Below are 19,485 nucleotides of genomic sequence, written 5' to 3'. Positions count from 1 at the left end.
TTTTTACATTTTAAGGTATCTTTGCTCTCATAGCCTGCTTCAACACTAATATTCCTACAGAATATGTTTTATCCCCATCAGCACTCATCTGTTGTTGCATGTGTGTTTGTCAGTGAGTGCTGTGGAAGCTGAGACACTCATTCTGTGTTAAATGAAGAGACTAGAGTTGAAGTTCAGCCGGCTTTGTTGACTTAGAAACCAAAAACACAGCCAAAATGATGAGCTCATGAGATTATAATTACCAGGAAATTCCACTGAACATGCAACGTTCTGTCAAAACAGCCACATTGATTCCAGCTGTGAGGGTGTTTACTTGATAAGATTCCCGATGAGATCATTCATGCTTTCTGCTTTGCAGGCAGCACATGCCTTTCCTCTGTTTAATAACAATCTTTAAGAAAGTTTCATCAGCTGCATTGTCTTTCCACCACAATATCTGTCAGAAAGCAGAAAACGTACACTTATTTAATGCATTTAATGTTAATTTGTCTTATTTCTTTCCTGAAGACCTCCATATATACTTACAGACAAGGATGCATTGAAGAGCACAGTTTTATTTTATACAACAATAAAAGCTGATTATTTTCAAACATGAGCATATTATTGGATTATTGTCACTTTTTATAAACAGTCTATATACAAAGCAACTTGCAAACAGTGGCTGAAGTGCAAGCAGCAGTGGCAGCTGAAGCCATCGGTGGAGATGATCTCAGTCAAGGCTTCAGTCCTCCAGGAACCTTCATCACCATGTGGATCACAGACATGTGCTGGATTCCATATTCAGACAACTTTGTCTCAGATCCATCCAACATCTTATCTGTAAATATCAGCCGCAGAGCTTCCTCTCCTGCGCGCACACACACACACACACACACACACACACACACACACACACACACACACAGAGTAAATACTATTTTAATACATGCATTTTAATAGGCACATACACAGAGATGTATTAGATTACTAGCCCACATTTAGAACAGAATCAGAAAGGGTTTTATTGCCAGATGTTGTGAAGGTTGAAGATGCAGAGAACACAGTAGAGCAACATATGGTTATTGTTCATGAGTCCAAGAGCAGAGGGGAAGAAACTGTTCTTATGGCGAGAGGTTCTGGTCCGATTGGACCGGAGCCTCCTGCCTGAGGGGAGCAGGTCAAACAGACTGTGTCCAGGGTGAGAAGGGTCAGTAGTGATCCGAGCTGCACGCCCAAGTGTCCTGGAGGTATACAGCTCCTGCAGAGACCTACTCTGCAGGTCTATTAAGTAATGTACTTAAAGTTGGACTTGCTTGTTACTAGACTGAGTTTCCACATTATGTGCTTTATCTCCAAAGGTTGATCCAGTTCATCTGGACGTAGCGTTTTCAGTGGAACAATGGGCTGGGAGGTCAGTTCCTTCATCATCAGTTCCTTCGAACTGACCTTCCAGCCCATTGTTCCTTCACTGAGCTGGTTTCAGTCATTATGCAAATGCACTGTTTATAAGACTGGGAAACCTGCAGTCAGCTGAGACTAAAGAAGTCACTTGGATGAGTGACAAAACATTTCTCCCACTGAAAACACTACGTTCAGATTAACAGAATCAACCTTTGGAGATTTACTTACCTGTATGATTGAGCATGCATCAAGACATATGTGCTTTATCCTTCTACTTCATCACATTTACTCCCTTTACAATATTTTAAAGAAAAGTACCTAAAACTGCTGCTTGAATAGACCTAGCAGAGCCGGAGCAATATACTAATACAGTAATGTTAAAGAAAAAAAGCTTGTCGTTGTGCATAATGTAGTCTACTTTCACTTTTGATTCTTCAGTTTACTAAAAGAAAAACAACATTTTAAATGCTACTGTGAGCGCCTTCGTCAGCCACGGGCTACGTGGTGTCACATGATGTAAGTAATGGAAGTCTTAATGTCTCAGTGCATTTACCTGCGGTCTCCGGAAGCCTCTGACTTATTTTTTCCTTCAGCTGTTTCACTGTCATGTTCTGAAACTGCTCGTCAGTGTTGCACAGGTCAATCATCATCTTCTCACCCCGTAGTCCATGAACTACAACCTGGTAGATCTTTCCCATTACGTGCTGGTTTCTGTGCCCCTGGTTTTGCTCTCGCAGTGCCTGTTGATGAAACTAATAATGACACTTTAGTTTCTTCTTTGGGTTCATCAGAGGGCTCACGAAACTTTCACTTTCATTTAGATAATTGTTTTTGTCGCTACTCATGAAACTTCTTATCTTTTACAATCAGCACCTCTTTTAAAAAAAACTGTCAAATATATATTGATGTTTCCTCAAAAGTGTAAATTAAAATATTTTTTTAAAAAAAGTTTTTAATATTTAACAGTGTTTGCTATAAAAAGGTTAATCACTGAGTTTATTCTTAGAGTTTATGGTCATCATTATAGTTCCTGTGCAGCACTCAGCATGTAACAGCCTAAATTACCAAGTGTGTGAATGTGATTCTTTATTAGACGTTTCCCTGACTGGAAATCTAAACTGATATCTCAGTTTATGATGAGAGCAGGGCGTGTTTATTTACCTGCTGTTCCTCTTTAACACGCATCTCATTAAAAATCACTGCAAATATTATTTATCAGTTCCATTATAAAACAACATATACCATGTTCAACATATTGACTGACTGTGGGGAAAAGTATGGTGGCCCTGAGAGGTCAAACTTACTAAACCCAAAGGAAACGACAGCTAATAGAAAATGCTGCAAAAAGCACACAAACCACAGCAGAGGTAAAAAAAACAGAATGGACACGAAGCTGGAAAAAACATGTCAAAAAATGCCAAAAAGCACATGTGAATCATGTTGTTAGCGCACAAGTTATCTTGGACACAAGTGAATCTTTCACTTTTTCAGCACCTCTCAGCACAGTCCATCATATGTTTGAGTTTCTGTCACTCCTTCAGTTGTTGTGATGCATCTGACCTCTCAGGGCGACATTACAAAGATGTGTGTTTGAGATCTTCTGCAAGTAAATTTTTCTAACACAAATGCACAAAATGTCATTAAAGCAACGGTCCCAAACCCTTTTTTTTTTTGCACCACGGACCCATCGGGCAATATTTTAATGGACCGGCCTCTGAGGTGTCGCGGATAAATACAAAAAAATAAAACCATTACTGGTACCAAAAGAAATATTCATAACACACGGGAAAAGGCCCAAGGAAACTGACTTAATAATAAAACATTAAAAAAATAACGATAAAACCCCTGAAAACCATAAATTTCACATCTGAGCCTCAACTCTCGCGGCCTGGTACCAAACTACTCACGGACCGGTACCGGTCTGTGGCCCGGGCGTTGGGGACCGCTGCATTAAAGAATTTACTGAACGTTTTAAATACATACACAGTTTGTTAGTGATTTATTTGTATTTACAGAGAACATGTGTAGAGGCCCAAAATGGGAAAACTATGATTACCTATGTGCAGATAAATAGTAAATAAGAAAGACATTGACATGTAACAAGGTAAACAAATGCATTCCTGATCACAGTTTACTGATCACTATAGGGCTTCGGAGTTGACGTCACGCCGCAATGCATTATGGGAGCGCAGCTCCATTTTCGGGGTCTACGATCCAAACAAATACACTGTATTGGAACGGCGACTACGACAAGAAACATGCTTAAAAGCAGCTCGAAAGAAAACGGACGGTATAGAGATCGATTGCGTCCAGAGGCGAAGCAGCGGTATTTGAAAAAAATAGAGTGCATCGCAAATCTGGACCCATACGACATACGGCAGTGGAGTAAAGACCCAGACGACTTACCGCCACTGTCCTACCCCGATATCTTCACCTATCTTGTTTGTGGAGTAAGTGCTTACACTGCGAACCAGTTTCGTAATTACAAGTCACTGGAGGCGCATATCCAATTTACAAATGGCTGGGTGCAAGATTTGGCTATTTTCAAGCCGCCAAAATCTGAGTACGTCGTCATTCATACCAAGGTAAGTCAGCTGGAGTGCATCGAGTGACATAGCCATTTTCCACCCCCCACCATAATTAATGTTAAATCTTTATCATTGAACTGTTAAAATATCGTTATCATATTATGTGCCCATAATTGTATAGTAGATGCAAATTAACACATTGATAATCGGGCAAATTATTAACGCCAATCAGTGTCCTCCCTGTCTCACTTCATTTATTGTCTTTACATCAACCTTGCCCTTGCATGTTACAGGTACTGCACTCCCAAAGATTGAATGAACCTGCATTACGACCATGGGTAATTGTAAGCACCACAGGGAAGGTCGAAACTGCACACTGCACCTGTATGGCCGGAGTTGCTGAGACCTGCACCCATGTCGCTGCACTTCTGTTTAAAGTGGAGGCAACAGTGAGGATACGTGGCACAAAGACAGTCACAGATGAACCAGCCTACTGGGTTTTGCCGGGGAACACAACCATTGTGTCCATTTAAATACCGATGTGACAGCATTCAGGAAGCGTTGAATGCACATGACAAAGACTTCTGCCTCGAATTGACAGCAAAAGGACTTAACTTGAAGAAGACACATCGCTTTTACTCACAAGTGCAAACACAGGTCTTTGTGGCCAACGCAAAGCACTGTGACCTCGTGGTATGGACACAAAAAGACATGGCAATTTTACGCATCTTACCAGATGTGCACTTCTGGGAATCACATTTAAAGAAAGCTCAGGAGTTCTTTCAGAAGGTGTGCCTTCCTGAACTTGTAGGAAAACATTTCTCTAAGCGAAATGCAGCCCCGTGTGGTCACAACGTTTTTTCTTCTGGTGTCTAGTTTTTTGTCAGAAGTGCATTGAAATATGTATAACTTGATTTCAAACGTGCAGCACTTACCATGTACCAATTGTCAAAGTGTGAAATAAAGAGTGCAAAGCAGTTATTTGTTATCTTGCTTTTATTATAACGTAATTTTAGTGAAACAAAGAGTCCAAAGTGATGATAAACTTTCGCTTATAGTATACAGGTACAGAAATGGTTACATAACATCATCATCTAAAAAATATAGCCAGAGTCCGCCCTATTCTCTCCCGGGCCAACACAGAGATGCTGATGCATGCTTTTATTACCAGTCGCATTGATTACTGTAATGCCCTGCTCTCTGGTCTCTCCAAAAAGAATATTTCACCTTTACAACTTTTACAAAATTCTGCAGCTCGTGTGCAGACGAAGACCAGAGGGCAGGCCCACATTACACCGGTTTTAGAATCGCTGCATTGGCTCCCCGTGTGTTTCAGGTTCAAGTTCTTTTATTGGTTTTTAAATGTCTTAATAGTCTTGGGCCTTCTTATCTCTCAGATCTGCTTTTACCATATGAACCCTCGCGGACCTTGAGGTCCTCTGGTACTGGCCTTTTGACTGTTCCCAAAGTCAGGACACATACTCACGGAGAGGCAGATGGTCCTCATCTGTGGAACAGCCTGCCGGAGGAGCTCAGGGCCGCAGAGAACGTACATGTTTTTAAGAACAGGCTCAAGACCCACCTTTTTAATTTAGCTTTTACCTAACGTTTATTTATTTTATGCTTATTTATTCTATCCTGTTATTCTATTCATATTATTAATTTAGGTTTTGCCTAATATTTATTGATTTTATTCTTATTCATTTTTTATCTTCTTACTCTATTTATATTTATAGCTATATTGTATCCCGTTCTTATTTATTTTATCTTTTTACCCTGTATATATCCTTATTGGGTCATATCTCCAGTGTTTCCTTGGCAGGGGATCTCTGCACCGGGGTTGTGATCGAAACCGTGATTTTTTTGCGAGAATGTCTCATGACAGTGACGTAAGCAAGTGCGACGTTCGTGACAACAGCTGTGTGCAGATCAACAATGGATAATATATCGAGTGCAGGAGAGAGTATGAGCGTGCAGCGTTTAAAGCGTGGAAGTACTGACCTTACTTTGAGTTTGATTCCATAAAAAGTGACAAAAACATTAGTGTCCGTTGTGCGTGGGAAGAAAACTTCTTTTTACAGCGAAAAAATAAACCCTAAACTTCCAAGCAAGCACCGAGTGCGCTACAACATAATGGGAAATTCACAGAGAAACTCGCGGATTCTTCAACTGACCGCTGCGGCACACCTGCACAAGGGTAAACCTCCGCCTACCCTACTCCTGCTTTACAGATGAAAATAGAGCAAAAGGACTGCTAGTGTTTGCTTTTATTTATTTGTGTTTTACTTGCATCTATTTGAAAGAGTGAGTGTAAACACAAAAAAAATATTTTATTTTATGTGCTGGAATGTGCAGAAAATAGGTTTAAATGTTAAGCTAATTTCTTCCAGTCAATTAATGTTGCATATACTTAAATTTTTGCTTGATGCATAAAGTTAAAAGGTTAAAACAAATAAAACAAGTTTTAAAAAGAGACTTTTCCATTTGATTACATTTTGTATGATGGATTATGCAGAAAAAGTAGAATTGGGCTGAAAGATCTATCGCTTTATCACTTATTCAGGTTGTAAATCATGTTTTTAAAAAGTAACTAAGTAACTAAGTAATTATTACCTTTGAAAATAAGTAATCAGTAAAGTAATGGGATTACTTTTTGGGGAAGTAATCAGTAATTAGTTACTGATTACTTTTTTCAAGTAACTTAACCAACACTGGTGACAGATAGCAAACCACTGATATTTCTACTGAGAGATATGGAGCCAGCGAGGAATAGAGGAGGTTCTGTTGTGTGGAGTATTTTGAGTTGATTTTGGTCAATCGGGTGGGTTTTCCAGCTTTGTGTTCTTGTTGTTTGCTTTTGTTTTGTGCGTGTCTATTTTATCTGAAAACGGGAAAAACGTAAAATGTCAAAAATCTGCTTTTCATAATATAAATATCATTAAATAACTTTAGGAAGACTTCCATTTGACTCTTTACTAGTGATGGGTAGATGAGGCCTCGTGAAGCGTTTCAGCACATTCCCCAAACTGTATCGATACTGTGTCGACACAGTGTTGCTGTTTTGCTCCATACTGACACCTGCTGGACCTTAAATATCACTGGAGGCAACTTCCTTGAGACTCAACAGACACTGATTCAGAATCAGAATCAGAATCAGAATGGGTTTATTGCCAGATGTTGAGGTTTACAACATTAGGAAATTGCTGCGGTGCTTCAGTGCAGACAATAAGAATTAAAGTGCTATGTAGAAAGAAAGATGTGTGCATGAGATATACATGAGATATATACATGAGTATAAGAATTATGAGTGCTACGTAGAAAGATATATACATGAGTGCAGGTGGTGATGATCAGTGCCAAACATGAAATGATGCAGTAACACAGCGTAGGGTCATGTGTTAGTGGCGGGGACAATCGTGTGGTTATTGTTCATGTGTCCAACAGCAGAGGGGAAGAAACTGTTCTTGTGGCGAGAGGTTCTGGTGCGAATGGACCGGAGCCTCCTGCCTGAGGGGAGCAGGTCAAACAGACTGTGTCCAGGGTGAGAAGGGTCAGCTGAGACTCTGTTTGTCCCTGATAGTGGCTCCAGCATACCACACGGTGATGACCTAGTCATACTTGTATACACTGTAAGGTATTGTACTTTCCATGGAATCATTTTATATCTTTTACACTGCAAATATTGCAGACATATTTAAAATATATTGTGAATGATATTAAGTGAAAATTAAAATGAAAGTATTGTGAATATAATATTACCCATTTAAATGTAATTGACTCAGAGATTATTATAAATTTCTATTCAGAAAAATAAGTTTATCAAATGTTTTTGCATTCAGTCAATTGCGTTTTTTGTTTTTTTTTTAAACACCATTTCCCCAGCTTTGGAAAACTCACAGGCCCAGATGAAGCTAGGGTACACAAAAACTGTAAAACCAGGTGGAAAAGGTTCTGATAAGATGTCTTCCTGTTCCCCCAGTACGTTAAAGGATCCTTTGATCTTGGAATGTTTCTCTCCGACACTCTCCACAATACTAAGGGGTTGGCAGTCCTTTTTAATAAAATTCAGGACTGCCTGGTCCAGAACAGTCTTCCTAGATGCTTGATTTCAAAAATAATAAAAAGCATATTACTAAAAAAAAATGATGATAAAGCTGTTCGGTGTCAATATAGGTCTACCTGTGTTTATTCTTGATGTGTTTGTCTCCTCATTTTCATGTTTGGCTCTGTAATGCCTAAATACTGAGGAGGTGCTTTTGTTTGTGTAAGAAAGCTCCGCAGAACAGATGTGACATTTAACCTGCATAAAATGAAATAAATAATTTACACTGCAAGTCACATTGCTGTTTTTCCTATTCTGATAGATTACACTAAAACAAAGACAGACGAAGTATTTGCAGTTAAAAGATTAAAATGATCCCACACAGCAGAAACTTTTCTTTTTCTTTCAGGCTCCATTTTGTTATGGAGCGATGTGTATTTTTATTTGTTGTAGAGAGATATGTATTATTATTATTGTTTATCTTTGTGAGAGTAGTTTTGTGGGGGTTTTTTTTGTTTGTTTTTTTTGGTGGCGACTCATTCCGTTAGCAGATGCGGTACCTTTTAAACAATGGCAATGAGCGATACAGCAGCTGTATCGATCACGTGACTTTTTCTTAAAGCGACGCACGCACCGATAAAGGCTTCGCTCTGTGAGCTTGATCCATGCGTCGGTGCGTCAGTGTTGCTGGACGCATCACTACATTTAATGTTATAAAAAGATAGATTTTATTTATTTAAATAATTTTAAAATGTTAGTCTGCAAAATGTGTAGCAATTTAATTTATTTATTCTCTTTAGCTGATAGTTTGTGGGACCCAGGTAGACTGTATAACTGCATCTCTACCAGTTTCTCTGCACTCCAGCGTCTTCTGTTCCATGGGAGAGGATTTTATCTAAGGCAGGAGAAATTATCTCCACGAAAAGAAAGAGGTCCGGCCCATCGCACAATGGAACAAATTCTCTTCTTAAATAAAAATGAAAAAGGGTTACCATAAATGCATCATGTTTTTAATTTGCAAGTTCATAAGCATTTTCCCTTTCCAGTTCACAATCAATTCTACCCCCAGGTCAAAAATATGTGTAGGACAATTTCCCTAATATAATATTTTTTATAAATATACCCGTCCAAAGATTAATTGCATAAGTACACGGAGGCAGGACCTCACAGCAGAAGAATACTCCATAATGTGTTGTACATTATTATATGTATATTATATGTAACGTGGTATTTTTCAATTATTGTATTTACCAAGATCAAGAAGTCACAAGTAAAGACAGACCACACCATGGAGCATGTTTAAACAAGAAAAGTTTACTGGTCAAAATGTCTTGATGCATTCTCAATCATCCAGGTAAGTAAATCCCCAAAAAGTTGATTCTGTTCATCTGGACGTAGTGTTTTCAGTGGGAGAAACGTTTCGTCACTCATCCAAGTGACTTCTTCAGTCTCAGCTGACTGCAGGTTTCCCTAATCTTATAAACAGTGCATTCGCATAATTACTGAAACCAGCCCACTGGGCTGGGAGGTCACCTTCATCATAATTATGCAAATTCTCATGACCATTGATCAACAACCACTGATCAAAGACTATGAGTACCATTCACAGAGAGTTGGGGAATGGCTGCAATCACAGCATTGTAAGATGGTGAAAGATGTACCCTTAGGCCCCCTCCTCAATTCATAGATGGTCTTTCCCTTTTCACGTAAATGGCCTCCTTGACTCCGCGCTCAAACCAGCGTTCCTCCCTGTCCAGGATGTTACATCCTCATCATTGAAAGAGTGTCCACTGGCCTGTAGGTGTAAATAGACTGCAGAGTCTTGGCCTGACGAGGTAGCTCTTCTGTGTTTACCTATGTGCATTAGCCAATAATAAATAAGGAAGACATTGACATATAACAAGGTAAACAAATGCATTCCTGATCACAGTTTACTGATCACAATTAACAACATCACCTCCAAGGCTCTTTTATTAGATTTTGTTTCTCTGTCACGCTTGCAGTTTGTTGTTGCTTGTGTTTGGTCTTGAGTTTGCTGTCTGTAGTAACAACGTGCTGTTCTTTCATATTGTTGCTGTTTAAGGTATTTACATTTCTGCCTTCATTTACTGAGTTTTTATAATTAGAGGCTTCGTTGATTGTACGGTGACTCTTGGAGTAGTTTGTTGGGTTCATGACTGAAGAACAGTAAGCTTTACAAATCCTTTTATCAGCAGCAGAGACAGAACCGTTCCCTCCCCGTCTAACAGGCCTGCTGTTTTCTCGTGTTGATGCTTCTTTTAGTTCCTCCTTCTTCTTTTCCTCAGCCTTAGTCTCTCCAGGTTTCTCTCTATTTCTTCCTGGGCTACTCCTTGGTTTACTTGTTTTTGTTCCAGTCTCAGTATCAGTGTCGTCCCTAACTTCCCAGAAAGTGTCCTGTCTTGTCTTTTGGGAATTACTGTTTTGCTGAGTCTCGTAAATTTTCCGTGTTTTCAAATTTTCGGTTTTGCTGATATGAGGATACATGTGTGCCTTTGTATTTGAATCAAGCCACTGCACAACTGCTTTAATTCTTATTCTACTGTCAGTTGTTTTGTTTATCCGTGCTGCTCTTTGGTTTGGCTGTTTATCCGGTTCTCCATTAAAGTTCATCAGTTTTCCCAAAATTCCATCATCACGACAGCTTTTTGGCAAATCACCATTGTAGCCCTTTAAAATGTCCTTCCCTTTGTCATTATATCTCTCTGGTTGATAATGAGGAAAAGCAGTGTCCCCTCTGTGTGTCTCATGACTCCTTCCTTCAGCCTTGACGTCTGAATGTGCACACTGAGCGTCGTGATCACTTCCATCAGTCTTTGGAGCTTCTTTGCTAACTTTAAACATAAAAACGGAAGATTAGTAAAACATAGAATGATCAATGACTAATCTGTCTTTGGAGAAGAGATTATTGCTCTCGTGGCATTTATTATGAATGTCATAATTTTTGCATCAGTCTGATATGTGTGTGGCAAAACAACTGGCACTCCGTAAAAAAAAAAAAAAAGCTGTATTAAGTGACACTTGGCTTTTAGGAAATTAATATTTTAGGCAAACAGTCCAATCAATTGTGCAAAAAACAGTTAAATCAGTTTGTGTTACTGATTAATTTTCTGATTTGTACATTAGTGTTCTTCAAAACAGTGAAAGAACTTAAAACTGAAACAAAAACAACCAGTACTTCTTTAAAGCATGCAGTTTTGGCTCCTCCTACAGGTCAAAAATAATTCTTCAGATACTCTTAATATTATTTTTATCTGCAAGCTTTTGGGAAACACTTCTTAAGTATGCTAGTAAGACAACTTTTACATTTTTACACTCTTTGCACTACATCTAAGTGTAGTGAAATAATGTCACCTTCAATTTCAATCAAATTTAATGTTATTTATTTGCCTCCAAATCACAACAACAGTTGACTCGATGGACTTTATATCATAAGGTAAAGATTACAGTTTTCTTTTCTTGGTGGGTTAACCATTTCAAATAAATTATAATTATGAATTTAAAAAAATTATAAGAGGTGATCTTAAGCAAACTTACCTTTCCTGTACAGGAGGATGTAAGCTGTAGAAGACCTGTTATGAGGAATTATGAGAAAGACGCCATCAAACGTCATCAAAAGTCAACCAGCTGAATAATATGAACTCCAGCTGCTTCATGTCAGACATTACATGGTTCTAGCTCAGGAAATATTCCTCATGTGGCATTCAACAAAATCAGTGTTTACCTCAGTGGGTTTTCTTTAGCAAAAAATAGTTTGACCTGAAAAATGAAAAATAATAATAAGTTAATGACTTAATGTCATGTTGTTAAACACTTAACTGTCTGAGGACTCGTCAAATTATGCTCCCTTACACCAGGGGCGGAGCGTGGGGGTGGCTTACTGGGCTTAAGCCCGGGTTGTTTTGTCAGAAGCCCGGGGTCTTTTGGAGTGTAATTTTTCATAGTTAGATGCCTGGCTGACAACTGTATAAAACAAAAAGTACACACAATATTCGAAGCACATAGCGCACACTGTGGGAATTTACGAATGTGCGTGAATCCCCCCTGATATTGGTATGATCCGAGCTCAGGCACTAAGCGACTGAGCGAGGGGGCGGGGCGCTGTTGGAGAGACGGAGCCAGCCATACTAAGGAGAGCTTAAGTTCGACCAGGTACCAAAGCAAATCATTCGTACTGTACAAATAATGTAAATATGACGGTGCATCACGAAAGATTGATATCAAACTGATCACTTGACCAATATTACGTTACTTGCTCTTCAAGTGAATCAACAAATGGCGAAATGAAAAGCTGAACAAATGCTATTTTTTTTAGAGAGTCTTAGCTTACGTGTGTTTATTTCATATTTTCAGTTCTTACCCTCCCCGACTAAATCGGTTTCAGTAATGCACTGAAATATAAGAATGGACATTAGAGGCTTCTTTCAAAGAAAAAACTCAGGTAAATGTTATTTTATATATTATGCTTTGTATGTTGTTCAGTATATTTCTATGCAAAACAAGAGGAACTTCAGTACACAGCAGGATATTCACATTTATAACCAGATATTTACACTTTAGGGAGAAAACATAAAACATTTTTACTGTACAACATCAATTTAGAGTAAACTTTTGTTTTAGATAAATATTGAAATATATTTTGAATTAGTTAAATGTCAGAATAAAAAGAGACAGAGCTTTTATTTTTATCACTTTCATCAAATTTAGGAGTACATGTACACTAAGTTTATTGTTAATTAATAAGAAACTCCAGAAGATTCCATTCTGAGCTGAAGAAGCTTCTGATAGGTTAGTAGAGTCCATGTGAGTAAATTGGTGGCACAGCTGTGGATGCATATAAGGCAAAACACAGAGCCTGTTTCTGTGACATGGGAACATCAGGAGATGTCAACCAAAACACCAGGAACAGAACTGTGGAGCTCCATAAGTGTGGCTCAGTTTGAATACAATTTGGTGCCATTTACAATTAAGAAATACAGACGGTTTCTCTCTTTACTCTTAAAGTTAACAAATATGTTTTTATATTTATCAATCTAAAAAAATAAACATTTAGTCTGATTTGATGTTACAATTAAAAAAGTGTTTTGATCTGAAGAGTTTGTAAATATCTGTATATTTGATGATTGTCAGCACAAAGAGAGAGAGAGGAACAGAGAGGGAGAGAGAGGAGAATGAGGACAGAACAGAGATGAACAAGAGCAGGTGAGACACACATGTTAGTCAAATGGTCGTTTGCCAAAAGTATCACCGTATCATAGGTATCGATATCGAACAATACAAAATTTGTATTTATTTTGTATTTAAGTATTTATTGTCATTGTCAGAGAACAATGAAATTGCGTTTGGGGCTTCCAAACAACCCGTAAATAAAATAATGAAGAAAATAATAAATACCCCTTAAAACCCAAGTGTAAATATTTAACCCAGTGTGACTCCAATGCAATAAGACAATCCTTAGCAATAACATGAGAACATGACAAGTAATGTTCGTAGAAATTCAGACAAAGACCTGAGAAACATGACAAAGTACAACAATGCAACCCATTCAATATTATTGTACTGTGAGATATGATAGTTATCTATTTAAGAAAGGGGGGGGGGGGCAGGAGGGGGAAGAGAATAAAGATATGTGTGAATCTGCTCAGTGAATCTGTGTTCGACTACTCCGCCTAGGCTGTACTGTCCAGCGCAGATCCACTGAGCGCTCAACACAGACAGCATCGTCAGAAGGAAGAGCGCAGGGCAAGCTAGCGAGACAGAAGTTAAGCACTCCTTGCAACTTGGACCTCCCCCACCCTCATTCAGATCTGGCGTTTGGAATTATTTTGGTTTTCATGTGACGTATGACCCTGAAGGTAAGCGAGTCATGGACTAAAGTAAAACAGTATGTTGGATGTGCCATGCAATGCTCAATTACATGGGTGGGAGCTAGTGTGTTAGCGCAGTTAGCTCGTTAACGTGTTGGCCGTCTAGCCCCATGCACGGGGCGATCGGCGGTAGCTCGTTAACGGAGATTTGCCGTGTTGTGGCGTTAAGGTCATTTCAACAAGATTAACCTGAAAGCACTAGTGTGAACACAACGAATATGACTGCACATTTACGCCGACATCATCCTAGTGCAAAGACAAAGATGAGTGATTCCTCAATCAGATACAAGGCTCGCAATATCGCTAGCCCGACGTCCTGGGGCTAGCGATTTTTTCAGTCGGGCTACCAAAATCTATCTCTTCCCTGCCCGTCGGGCTATTGTAGGAAGGAAAAATATATGTCAATGCTTTTGCATTCTTTCAGAAATGTAGCTGGGTAATTATGTCATTGGCATCGATGAGCCACTGTCAATATGTGACATATTGAAATCGCGTTTGAATTTGCGCTTGTTTTTTTGCTTTCACTTTGCAATCGTGCGAACTGTGTATAGAGAGCGACAGCACTGAGCTGTGAGTGATGATAATTTGTGCACCAATTCCTCTGACATTGTCTTATTAATCGTTAGCTTACTACGCAAACATGACAAGTGAAATCTCCCGCAGCAAGCTTAAACATGTGAGAGGTTGATCGCGCAGAGAATCGCTGAGCTTATGTGAGTGCGTGTGTAAAAGCAGCAGGATATATATTTTAGTTCTGCTGAGCCAAATAAGACAGGTCAGGGTGAAGAAGTGACAGCCAAAGAAAAGCTTACCACAAAACGGAGAAGTTATGACAAATCAGACTATAAGGCGAAAAGAAAGTGCAGCTTTATGGTTTCATGGACAAAAGAATTTCTGTGGCTGCAATATGACGAGCTAAATAACCAGGGGTGCACATAAGTGGTCCGCAGGTGCGCATTCGCTGTCAAAATAAAAAACACGCACAAGGGTTAGGGTTAAATTTAAAAACTGTACTTTTGAGTTAAAATATATATTTATAATTTTAATAAATGACAAATTAAAAAGGCATGAACATCTTTTTTGTATCGAAAAAATATCGAACCGTGACACCAAAGTATCGAACCGAACCGTGAATTTTGTGTATCGTTGCACCCCTAGTACTCATGTATCTTGTACCTAGTGTTTCTTTTTAGGTTTGTTATTTTTCAAATTCTATATTTATTAAGTTCTGCAGCTTGTTTGCACAACAAGGCTAAATAATTATATAAACTTTTCTCAATCTAAATATTGGACTTTGGTAAAATTAAAAAATAAATGTAGTGCAGGTCTATGATGATTTTTAGTGCTACTATCATCTAGTTCTGATTCTGGTTCTGTCTTTGTTAAGTCCTAAGTAGTCCTGATTTTGAACTGTTGTAGTCCTGTTTTAATTCTGGATCAGTTCTGGGTCTGGTTGAATTGGGGTTTAGTCCTCGTGTCTTGATACAGGCCTGATTTTGTTCTGCCTTGCTGCTTAATTAAAAAACTAGTTTAAGGTGTCCTGCATATGTGATATATATTTTTCCCTATATGAAGTCATTCTTTTTTTGAACAAAACTCAAAACAGAGCCTATTAATCTTTCAGTCATTTCTACCCCCCCCCCCCCAAGGGAAAAAAAAATCCCACATGCATACTACCCTTTTGGGCTAAGCCCCGGGTGTTTCAAATGTCTGGCTCCGCCTCTGCCTTACACTTTCAACACGTCCATCATTGAAGCAGTACCACTGCCCATTTTCATATGATTTGATTACTGCGGTGTAGTGTCCTCCTGTGTGACTGCCAAAGTGGTTAACCACGGCGTAGAGCTCATAAGTACATTTCTGGAGAGAAGGAAATAAAACAAAGTCATTAAATTTAAAAGATAAAAGTTAAAACTTGTTGCTGTTCTCTCTTAAATACCTCCATGTGTAAAGTTTGAGGCACATCAGCTTTGCAGTGAAGCTTGACGTAGCGCCTCAGCTTGTAGTCAAAGGTAAATCTCTTTAGCAGGAGGGTCAGAACATCTGGATGTTGAGTTATCTCCCATTTCTAGGACACAACATAAAAACAACTACATGAACCAGAGGCATTGATCTTTTGTGATAAAAACTTTAAGAGATCAGATTCATCACTCACAATGTCTGCATTTTGCTTTTCATCACAGCGGCTGCAGTATATCTGGTCATCACCAGATACTTGTTGTAACTCAAAGAAAGCTTCGAGTCCTTGCTTCTGCAAACCATGAAGATTTTATGTAAAACAGATTGCTCTCTTAACATTTTGAAAATATATACCCTTGCTTTTGATGGGGGAAAATTCAGTACCACATTGTAGGTTTTATATCTTGAATCTTCCACCATTAGTGGCAGAATCCAAAAGAAGCTCCTGGAATCGTTCTTCATGTCGCACTTACAGCATGTTGTCCTGTGATTCAGCTCTCCTTTAAAGATCTGGACACAAAAAAGTGCAATTGTTGCTGTGCACCCGTGTAATCAGAGGCACTGTTAGAACTATACTGCACTGACAAAAGCATTTTGTTAGAATAAAGTACAATAATTTGTGAGGCCTACTGCTACATCTACTCCTATTTTCTGTTAGCAGCAAATAAATAACTCATTTGGCTTATTAATCAAAAAAGTAATTTCTGCTAATTTTTTCTGCTTTTTTGTAAAATGTGAAATGTGAAAGTTCATGGATTAAATATTAGAATTAAAACTATCATTTTGATTAAAGACATTGTGCATGCTGTTAAAGTCATTATCACACGGTGGCGCTCTAAATAATTTGTTAAGCATTGTATAAATGAACTTTTAACCTGTCAACACTCACTGGAACATAAAAAACAGTCTGTATAGAATCACCAACATTTATATTTTTAAAAAGATTTCTTTTTAAACTTTTTCCTCCTTGGAAGATAAACTTCTATCACCATCTGCACTGCTTCGTAAATCTGCATGCAGAATTCAAAATACTTTGACTATGTTTGCCTCTCTTATATTGTCTCAGGTAAATCTAAGTATTTTAATCTTTACACTTTAACTCAACTAATGCACATATTTGAAAAAGTATATGTACTTTTTCAAATATGTACATATATAGTGATTTTTACTCAACTACCCAGACACGTGTTTATGGTTTAAGAACCTACATAAAAAAATCAGATTCTTTATTTTCCAAAAGACGCTTTTAACACTGAGTAGCAGACAGCTACAGCTGGTGCCTGCTGTGCTGTACCTTGTACACGTGTACCTAGATATTTTCAAATTTCAGCACTGATTAATGAACACTGTGCCCTTAAAGTAAACAGAGCTGTATATTGGTCGCACCTTGGAAGCATCTTGGCTCGTCATACACAAAATCTTCTCAAAATACTCAGCAGCATCACGTTGTTCAAATACTGAAGATCAGGGAGATAGAAGAGGACGCAAAATTATTACCAGAGCACCAGTGATAATATATTTGTTACTGCATTTCAAATGCACACACAGAATAGTGAGGCATGTCAAATAAACCATCTTACCATCTGTGATGCCCAGCTTCTCTGTGATGTTACGTGTTTCGGCCAACTGTTTCTGTAAATCATCAAACAGCCTTCTCAGCTCTAAGTCAACAATTGGTGAGTCTTTCCTGCCCCTCCGGTGATCTGGACTCCTTAATATGTAACCAGGAAACAAAGGTAATGTGATTAAAAATCTTTATATTTCCACTTAGTTCCAGATTTTAACGCGTATTAATTCCTGGAAGAAATACACTTTAACATCAATGTGACACTTCTGTTAAATAAAAGAAAAACTTCATCTTGTTTCTTAAAACTGAGAGTCAAAGAGTAAAAGAAAACAAAAAACATTTTCTGTGATACTCTACGTTTCTGATTTATTCTGATTTTCCTACATTTCTTCTTTTTTTCTTTCCCATGCATCTAGGCTTTATGCTAACTTATGACAGCTGTGCTCATCTCCTCAAGACAACAAAGCCACATTTAAAAACATCCCAAATAAAGTTGTTTTTCAAACCTTTTCAAAGCGTCGCGAAAGTTTTCTGTCATGAAAAGCACCTGAAGCACGCTGTTCAGGTAACATGTAAGACCTGGACTCTTGAGGCCATAGTAATCTAAAAGGTAAGTCAATGAGGGAAAGGAATATAAGTCACACATCATTTAATCAGAGCCACATGCTTTAAGCTGCTGCATTTTATACTACTTACCTGCAACCGGAAGGCTTTTTAGTTTCTTTCTGAACCTCGACACGAGGTAGTGATTCATCCTGATGTCCGTCTGATGTGTGTCGGCATTTTCACTCCTGAACTTTACTGTCAGATGCTTGGGTCCATTCTGTTGAAGGATATTAGATACAGCAGAAGTTAGAGCAGGAGAGTCAAACACAATGCTCGGGTGCCACACTTGACCCGGTAAAGATGCCAATCCAGCCAATTAGATGGCTTTGGAAAATTAGTAGAAAAGCATAGACATTAAGAAGCTTTTAAGAAGTTTTTTCACCTGATAAAAACCTTCCCTGTGGCCATTCATACTGAGCCAGAAATAGTTAATTAATAGATAACAGTTGTGTGTAAAGTGCTGTTGAAATTGCGCTTCTTTTTTCTTATAATAACGTATCTCAGGTTTGCATAGTTAAACTTCTTTACACTGATAGTAGGGGGAGCTTCACTGGTCTGGTCCACTTAAAATTAAAGTTTGCTGTATGTGGCCCAGGATGTAAAGTGAGTTTGGCATTCCAGAATTTGAGGATAACCAGAAAGGCACCAACAAACATTCAGACGGCAGGGTCAGAGTTTGGCATAAAAAACATGAAAGCACGGATCCATCCTGCCGTATATCCACAGTTACAGCTGCTGGTGGTGTACAGTGGACCATTCCTGATGACTGCTTCCAGCAGGATAACTCACTATGTTAGCTCAAATCCTCTCAAAATGTTTTCTTTAACATTAAAATTAGTTCAGTGTACTCAAATGACCTCCACAGTCACCAGATGTCAATCCAACACATCAAGTTTAGGATGTGGTGGAACAGCAGAGTCATGGATGTGCGGCAGACACATCTGCAAAAGCTGTGTGACGCTGTCGTGTCTGCCTCCTCTCGTTTGTTCTGTTTTCTCTCTTCCTGCAATAACGTCACTGTACTGTGTTTTGTGGCTTCCTTAAATAAAGCTCGTTAAAGTAAAGTTGAGCTGGTAATAATAAAGCAACATTATAAATACGATACTTTTACGGTTTGTAGCTACAGGTTTCTTTGGTAATGTGCTATCATTACAAATGTGCTATAAGTAAAATAACCTTGAAACGTCTGATTTTCGAAATCGATTTAAATTCAGATTTAAATTGTAAACCCTTTAAATTTGAATGAATTCGTCCACAGTAACAGTCTGTGTCTCGAGTGTTATTGAACCATGCTGCCGCCTCTTAGCCGTGCTTACCCGCCTTCGGGGGGGTCATAAAACAGACCATTCAAGCAACAGTAAAACAATCACAGCTTCAGTATAAAGTACCAAACGCACTGACGCTATAACCCGTAAGTCCAGACAGCAATAATGATGATGTTTTCTAACGGTGAGTAGTAAAAAGGGAGGGTAAACAGGAGAGTACTCACCGTGCAGCCTATCTGATTTACCGACCTCG

The 19,485-nt window shown here is 38.6% G+C and overlaps 2 protein-coding genes across 2 annotated transcripts; both read right to left on the bottom strand.

The window, feature by feature from the left end:
* Positions 1-493: 493 nt before the first annotated feature.
* Positions 494-2,154, bottom strand: LOC146580136 (ubiquitin-ribosomal protein eL40 fusion protein-like). The gene is made up of 2 exons (XM_085266783.1): positions 1,934-2,154; positions 494-847 (listed from the first exon to the last, which is right to left on the bottom strand). Exons 1-2 carry the CDS (start codon positions 2,076-2,078, stop codon positions 714-716), a joined length of 279 nt encoding a protein of 92 aa, XP_085122909.1. The 5' UTR covers positions 2,079-2,154; the 3' UTR covers positions 494-713.
* A 7,068-nt stretch (positions 2,155-9,222) lies between these two features.
* Positions 9,223-19,483, bottom strand: LOC146580135 (uncharacterized). The gene is made up of 12 exons (XM_085266730.1): positions 19,457-19,483; positions 18,058-18,184; positions 17,868-17,964; positions 17,375-17,505; positions 17,181-17,251; positions 16,179-16,304; positions 15,991-16,086; positions 15,775-15,903; positions 15,567-15,695; positions 11,693-11,727; positions 11,506-11,540; positions 9,223-10,802 (listed from the first exon to the last, which is right to left on the bottom strand). The coding sequence occupies exons 2-12, from the start codon at positions 18,113-18,115 to the stop codon at positions 9,904-9,906; spliced, it is 1,806 nt and encodes a 601-aa protein (XP_085122856.1). The 5' UTR covers positions 18,116-18,184; positions 19,457-19,483; the 3' UTR covers positions 9,223-9,903.
* Positions 19,484-19,485: the final 2 nt, after the last annotated feature.

The sequence above is a fragment of the Mchenga conophoros genome, linkage group LG3 (genome assembly GCF_057382185.1).
Source record: "Mchenga conophoros isolate Kocher_MC1m ecotype Shallow Benthic linkage group LG3, M_conophoros_male_GT1.1, whole genome shotgun sequence".
NCBI classification, from domain to species: domain Eukaryota; kingdom Metazoa; phylum Chordata; class Actinopteri; order Cichliformes; family Cichlidae; genus Mchenga; species Mchenga conophoros.
Note: the sequence above shows the minus strand (reverse complement) of the source record. Positions and strands in the feature narration are given on the sequence as shown.